Source organism: Lynx rufus, unplaced genomic scaffold (genome assembly GCF_022079265.1).
Source record: "Lynx rufus isolate CCGP_SWC_20201006 ecotype Redwood Valley unplaced genomic scaffold, mLynRuf1.p SCAF_10, whole genome shotgun sequence".
Lineage (NCBI taxonomy): Eukaryota > Metazoa > Chordata > Mammalia > Carnivora > Felidae > Lynx > Lynx rufus.
Window position 1 is genome coordinate 22,968,774 of NW_025814824.1, and position 7,528 is coordinate 22,976,301.

General features: G+C 49.5%; 1 protein-coding gene across 1 annotated transcript; it reads left to right on the forward strand.

The window, feature by feature from the left end:
• The first annotated feature begins 1,168 nt into the window (after positions 1-1,168).
• LOC124525084 (spermatogenesis-associated protein 31D4-like) lies at positions 1,169-7,272 on the forward strand. Its single transcript, XM_047097557.1, has 4 exons — positions 1,169-1,306; positions 2,086-2,131; positions 2,683-2,743; positions 3,027-7,272. Exons 1-4 carry the CDS (start codon positions 1,169-1,171, stop codon positions 7,270-7,272), a joined length of 4,491 nt encoding a protein of 1,496 aa, XP_046953513.1.
• Positions 7,273-7,528: the final 256 nt, after the last annotated feature.

The following is a 7,528-nucleotide window of genomic DNA, read 5'->3' on the forward strand; positions in this document are numbered from 1 at the left end:
CAGCTGTCCTGGTTAGTTAGGTGGCTGTCCCATGCCCAAGACAGACAACTTTGTATAAAGGACAAGAATAAAGAGAGGGCATCAAGTTTCTGGGTCTTATTACCATTCTAGCCAGGGTACTAACTTCCAGCCAAAAGGCAGGCTTTCTTCTCCCTGTAGAGTAGCCATGGGTTAGAGAATTGCAGCCTGAGAAATCGATATGAAAGTGTTCCATCCAATAAGACCATATTTCTCGAAAAGCCCCTGAAATAAGAGTAAAGGAAGAAAAGAGAGAGTATACTCACTGAATTTGCACCGGCTCAGAGTCCCAATGAAAAGACTCAACGTGCCATGCTGGGGACCAAATGATGAAGTTTTGAGGTGATGGTGGGGGGGATGGTCTGGAGCCAATGGCCAAGAAAGAATTCTTGAAGATGTCTTTGGTACAAAAAGGTGGTTTTATTAAAGCACAGGGACAGGACCCATGGGCAGAAAGAGCTGGACTATAAGTGTTGGGGGATACTTTTATGGAGTAGGGGGAGACAAAGTCAAGAGAGAGTTCCTAAAGGGATTTTCATAGTCTAAAGACTCAGATAATTGGAGGCCTGGCTATAGTCAGGATAAGGTTGTTTTTCCCTCAGGCAAAGCGTTAACATTAAGACAGTAGGGGGTTCCTGGACATTAGGCTGTTGACAGGATTGCCTTTTTCTGGTGAACTGGTGGAGACTCTATCAGTTCAGCCATTTGTTTTTTTCCTTTCTTGGTTTTGAGTAGCCTGGAGTTATCTAAGGAATATCACACATTGCCCACAGCTGGCAGGTAGGGGATTGTGTGCTAGCTTGTGCTTGGCCCCTCAGCCAGCCTCATGCTCCCTCATCAATATGATGAAAAGATGAGGTAGGAAAACAGGATGGCAGGGTAGGGCAGAGGGACCTGCAGGAGGAGAGGTGGAGGGACCTTCTGGGCTGGTAGGTGGGGGAGGGGCTTTGGGCACACCCTCTCCAATTGTCCCCTCCCCGCACCCTCAGAAACCTTTTGTGACTTTTCAGTGCTCTGTGATGTAAGCCTGGAGAGTTATATAGTCAGGCATCGGCACACTCGGAGCTCAGTTACCTATAGGCAGCCTTGCGATTCAGTTACCTATAGGCAGCTTTGTGATTCTCTCATTTCAGAATAGTGCTACTGAACCATGTTGTGCTTTGGCTCAACATGCTTCGAGACTGACCCCAACTTCACCTTCTTGTATGGGTTGGGGTTGCTTCTTCTGTTCCTGTGCTACCTCATGGGGATTCCATTTCCAACTAGGAACACCAAACCCATCCAAAAGGTAAGGAATCCTGGGGGAGTCCTGAACAGACATTCGTATTGTTTCTACTTCTAGTCCCAAATTTTAAAATGAGTTTGGTAGGATTAGACACAACTAAAATGGGAAGTCTAAAAGAAGAGACATTCACTCCTCTAGGAAGAGAGTACTGGCAGGGCTAAGGGTTAAGAAAGTACTAACTAAGGTTTAGTACTTATCTGGCTGTGGTGGCGGGTCTTGGATAAAATCCCAAACATAAGGATTCTGTAGTCTTAGTTTGGGTTTAGAGAGTATGGGATGTGTGTAAGAGAACAAGGTTCCCCAGCACTTGATCATGGGTCACCTTCTCCTGTAAGATTTCACTCGACCGAGCCTTCATGTTGGGCTGATCAGAAGAGTGCTAAGCCTCTGAGACACACTGAGCAGAGACTAGGGTCCAAGCTCTGTCCCAGGATACAGGGTCCTACCTGATGGAGCACTGATGTGACTGTTGGTCCTCAGTTTCTGTTTTTTTTCCTTAAGTTAGAAAGTATACACATGTGTGCACACACACACACAGAGGGTGGCCCCAGGAGGAGCAGAGAGAGGGAGAGAGAGAATCCCAAGCGGTCTCTGCTCTGACAGCACAGATGGGGACCTTGAATTCACTGGAGACCAGTGAACAGAGATCATGACCTGAGCCGAAATCAAGTGTCAAACGCTTAACTGTCTGAGCCACCCAGGCACCCCAAGAATGTCTCCCATTTCTGAGAGCAGAGTGAGAGATGAGTCCCAGGCTCCTCATTCTTTCATTTTCATTCTAGCGTCAGGGCAGAGCCAAGAGGAGGAGGAAAGGCAGTACACTGAAAGGTAAGGTTCTGCTTGTTCCACATGAGCTCTCCAAGGGTGACCCTTCCTGTCCTTCCCATGAGGTTCCAGTTCCATGATTTCTGAGGATATCAGCTACTAGACACAGTGCCCCTCTGAAAATGGAGGCCTCAGAACACTCAGAACTGGAGGCCCTTAGATTCCTTGCTCTGCCCAACCCTGAGTGTGGAGCCATGGTGGACCTGGGCAATCAATGGTTGTTGCCCAGTGGTGGCCGTGTGAGATGTCAGGAGTCAGAACTTCTGTCTCCTGATTTTGTGCAAGACGTGTGACATCACGGATACTCAGGATTCCTCCCTGAGGTAACCACGGCCTTCTGTGTTTCACAGAGGTGGTTTGAGCATCACATGATGTAATGTAAATGAAATACTTTAATGCTATACCATGTGTCACATCATTGACCATTTGACCTCATCTACCGATTATTGGGGCATTCAGAATCTAATATCGCAAGGGTGTCTCACAAAGGGACTCCTGTATAATACCTGTGTTTCTACCTTCACTACATATAACCCACTGTCCTGGTTTCCCAGGTTGGAAATGCCTTCAGAGAGAAGAGGAAGAGATAAGGAAGCTGATGAGTAATATAAGGAGGTGACTACTCTTTCCCCTTCTATCCTGATCCCTCCTAGAGCATGATTTATGCAATTGTATGAATTCAGTGCAACCTGCCAGTCATGGGAGGGGGGTAGCCATAGGAATGGGTACGTGAATGAGGGCCCTGGGGTGAAGGTTACTGAGTATATTATGAAGTCATAAATGTGGGGCATTGTGAAGGAGCAGCAGGCTTCAGGTGGCCCCTCCCTAGGCAGGTCAGCAGGTGCTCCTTCCCTTGTTCTGGCCCTGGCTGCAGCTTTGTACCTCCTGTCTCCTGCAGCCCCCTAGGCCGGCAACGTGATACAATCCACTTTCGTCAACTGTTATGTCCAGACCCCTTCTGTGAGGTGTGTAATAACACAACTGCTGAGATCAATCGGATGCTGTACCCAGAGGCCCTCGAAGATGCTACTTCCTTGGGTTCCACAGCTCCTGTGACTGACTCATTGTTCACTTCATCCCCTGCCTTCTCAGCAGACCCTCCAGGAGACCTAACATCAGCTTCTCTGCCTGAGCCTTCCCTGCCACTTGCCTCCACCTTCCCACCTAACCCAATGACCCCCTTGGCTGACTATGTTCCACTCTCACCACCGGATCACTCTTTGCTACCACAGCCTTGTCCTCCCTTGGAATCTGATTTCCCTGAGGACCATTTCCCAGCCCAACCCCTTGCCGTTTCCCCTCTCCCACCATGTGATGCTCAGACAGTGGACCCTGTTGTTCAACCAGAGGCCAAATTGTCTCTAAATACCACCTTCTCTCTTGACTCCACCGTTTCCCAAGATGTCAACTCCTTATCGGAGTTGTCCCAGACAAAGAATCCCACTGAGACCTGTGCTTGTCATCATGCACCACCAACCCTGTCTGTTTCACCACCACCAGACAGCACTTTAACTGTGGCTCAATCTAAATCAATTTCCATCACCTTGAAGCCTGTTCCGGAGAACTCATCTCCAGATGGCCCTGTTGGATTGTCCACTCATATCCCAACAACCACAGGCATTGACCATGCAAGCTTGTGTGTCTCAGACTTCTCTTCATGGAAAACTCATGCCAAAGACTTCTTCCCTTCTACCTTGGCTCAATGTGATTTCAGCCAAGAGATTCTTGCCCTCCGTTCTGAGGCTTCTTCCAGGGGAGACCCTGTGGCCTACGTTGTAGAGCCTGGTAACCTGTCTTTCCTCAGCCCCGAAGTCCTGGTACTTCTGGAGAAACAAGTCCAAAAGAGGAGTGATTTCTTGATATGGAAGGGAAAGAAGGGTTCTTTTCCAAAACAACTCAGGCCAGACTACACACTAAATTCTTTGGGAAAAATGTCAGAGTCAGTTGCTGCCCAGCCTGACTTGGCAGCCTCCCTTCCTTTCTGGAACAGCAAAGACAAATCAAAGGAGCTGCATGTGCATCAGCAGCCCCCCTATCCTACAACCTTGGTAGAGGTCCATTTACAGCAAACACCTTTGCAGCTCTTCTGGGGTCTCCCAACTCTGCATACTAAGTCTTTGCCCTCTGTTGCCCATGTCTCAGAGGATCGTTCCTCAACCTTTATTTTCAATAGAATCTCTACCTCCACAGACCAGGAATCCCCAGGACTTCCCCCTCCACTTCCTCAGGCCCTGCCTGAGATCCTGCCTCAACCCCAGCCTCAACCCCAGCCCCTGCCTACCACTCAAGTCCAGCCTGAGACCTACCTTCAATCCCCACTCCCAATCCTGCCATCTAGTCCTCTACCCCAGATTAAGAGCTGTGGAGTGTGTTTTCATAGACCCCAGAATGAATTGGAGTCTCTCATCCCCTCTGAAATTCAAGACCTAGAATGGAATGTTTTGCAGAAGCAACAGGCAAGTTTGTGGGGTTTACCCGCTGTGGTTCAAAGATCCCATGAGGCCTTTTGTCCTTCGGCTCCTAACCTGTCTAACCGCCGGGCCATCCAGGCCCATGGTGCAGTCTCTATCCTTCCTGGACAGTTTCCTCTCAGTGATGAGCTTCGTAAGAAACTAGAGCATCACCTCCGAAAGAGGCTCATCCAGCACCGGTGGGGCCTTCCCCGCAGGATCCACGAGTCTCTATCACTGATGAGGCCTCCGAAGAATTTTTCAAACATACCTGAGATGGGGCACTATCGTAGACTCCAACAGACCTCTAAGAGTCAGAGTAGCAACACTCTAAATGTTGGGTTGAGCCCACCTGAAAGCTTCCATGAGGGGGACTCAGAAATGCTTCAGCTAGAGGACCCCTTTGGGAAGGATCTGGGAAACAACCCAGAGAATGGGCCAAAAGATCATCTGTTGAGTGACCCAGAGAGCTCTTCAGATAAGGATATGGGGTATGATGCTGAGGAAGAACTTATGAGCCCATCCGAGAATACATCAAGGGCATCTGTGGAGAGACTAGGCCAAAGGCAACTTGAAAATGTCCTCAGAATACATCTGAGCAAAAAGTTGGAGGAAATCAATGAGGGTCAGCTCCCCGGGACCGTGCATAGTTCATGGCACACTATGAATCAGACATTGCTTCATCCTGAGAAATCCCACACTGAAATACAACAGAGAGTTCTGCCACCATCAGTGGGTGGGGAATATTGCCTGAATACCTCCCAGGAGCTTTCCTTCATTGAATCTAATGCACAGCAGATGCTGGAGTCCCATATTAAACAATTCCATCATAGAATGGTAGAGGGCGTTCCCCCTAAGGACCTTGAATCCATAGCTATCTTTAAATTGAAAGAGGCCCCATCCCAGTCCTTATCCCATTCGGACCTTCCCTGCTCAACCAACCTGATTTCAGAGGCCAACTCTAAATCTGGGGACTTTAAGTCCCTTAGAGGAAGCTCTAAATCTCTCCATGGAGACAAAGCGGGAACAGCAAATTCAGCCCCCATCCTGGATCATTCTCTCCCTGCCACCTCAACTGTGGGCAAGGAAGGACAGGGAATCCCAGCAAAATCACCGCGTCCTATCAACCATGGGCTTGCAGAAAAAGTTCAGAAAATGAAGGATGGCAGACAGACTCTTCAACCTATCAGACATAGCAGCATAGGCAAAGCAAGCCAGACACAGACTGTGCCAGCCAACAGAATGCCCTCAAAGCAGCCCGCAAGGCAAGCTGGCACCAGGCGTGAGCCAAAGGATAAGACCGTAAATCCCAGCGATAGAGTCAAGATGCAACAGGGCAAAATGGTAGTGAATCCAGAACCTGTTTCTGTGCCCAAAGTGTCCAGGGAGTTATTCAGGGCTGAGGAGCCAGATGGGTGTCAATCAAAACCTAGAGATAGCTTGACAACCAGCCAGCCAGGAAGCCCCCAAATGATAAATGTGAATGCAAATAAGGACAAACGTACCATGACCATTAAAAGCCACCCACCAAACACATCAATTCCCCAAGATCCTAATTTAACAAAACGCCTGTATAAGGAATTAAATCTTAAATTGGAGCAAAGACAGCAGAGCTGGGCCCAGAGCAGAGGCAACGACCTGCCCCCCTCGACTTCCAAGGCCTCCCTGACTCATGACCAGGAGGACTCCAGTGGGGACATGGGAGCTTCCCAGGTGCTTCACGTCCGTGTGCAGGACACAGGAATTGGTACGGAACAGCAGCAGGATACGTGGGTCCCTAAGCATGTCTTAAGGAAGCACCAGCACAAGAATCTCCCACCAGCTACAGAGACAGTGAGCCCTCCGTGTTCCAAAGCACAAGAGTTTGGTGGAGGGGATGCAGGGTTGGGGACATCCCAGCCTATAAGGAAGAGTTGCCCTCCTCGGGACGTGACACTGGCGGAGAAGCCCGGGAGCCAATCCTCCCACACCCTATCACAGAAGGGTCAGCCTCCCCCTGAAAGCCTTCTTACAAAAAAAATGAATGCTATTTTACAATGGCTGAATCCTGGCAGAAAGTGCAAAAGACAAGAAAACTCCCAGGAAAAGGGCATCCTGTCATGTGTGCAAAGCAGAGGCATGGTTCAAGGTAGAGCTGCCTTTACTGGGAGGACCGAGGCTCAGAAACTCAGGGAAGATGTTGGGAAGTTCTTGGAAGAGAAGATGGGGCACCGGCGTGCTACAGATAGCACCTGTCCTCAACAGCCCCTTCTGTCCTCAGCCAAGTTTGGGAAACCTCGGAAGGAAGCACAAGTGCAGGGCCAGGCACAGCCTGCCCAGGGGCCTCCTCTCAGCTACAGGGCTCCCTCCTGTAAAGAGAGAAATACCAAGTCCCGTCACCAAGAAGCTGTGTTTGTGGGCCACAGCCATTCTCCAAGTATTAGACAGATCAGGGACAAGGGCAGACACCCCCAGGAAGCTGTGGCACTTAAGGGCCAGCTGTTGTGTCAGAACCATCGCCTGTCTGTGCCCCACAGGGAGCCTGTGCCGCACCCACACTGCACCTGCAGGCATCAAGCTGGCCAGGGGCCTCCAGCCACTCTCACCACTGCTAAAGGCACGGTATTTGGAGATCTGTGTCTATCATTTAGACAGAAAACCCTTCTCCAGAATTTCCAGAGGGGGAAATTTCCCAGCCCGAATCCCACAAAATAATCCCTTTCATTCTCCCCAGTAAACATTTCTCTAACAGTGATATCTGTTCTGTGTACTGTGTTGGTTCAAGGTGACCAGTCCCCCTGTTGAGGGGGATCTCTTGGGGGACCATGTAGTCCGAGCCCATTTCCTCTCTGATGAAATTTGAGGAGATGGGCTCTGTTCTGCCTCTTAGCAGCTCTCTCCTTTACCCTCATTGAACGATTTATACCTTTTAGAGTAAGTCTTCTCTATCTGAGGAGGATCAAAGACAGGT

Bases quoted from the DNA above. Each gene is read 5' to 3' on its own strand.
- LOC124525084 (XM_047097557.1), top strand. From the start codon at position 1,169: ATGTTGTGCTTTGGCTCAACATGCTTCGAGACTGACCCCAACTTCACC. The intron at 1,307-2,085 runs GTAAGGAATCCT...TTTTCATTCTAG, and splicing joins ACACCAAACCCATCCAAAAG to CGTCAGGGCAGAGCCAAGAG. The intron at 2,132-2,682 runs GTAAGGTTCTGC...CTGGTTTCCCAG, and splicing joins GAAAGGCAGTACACTGAAAG to GTTGGAAATGCCTTCAGAGA.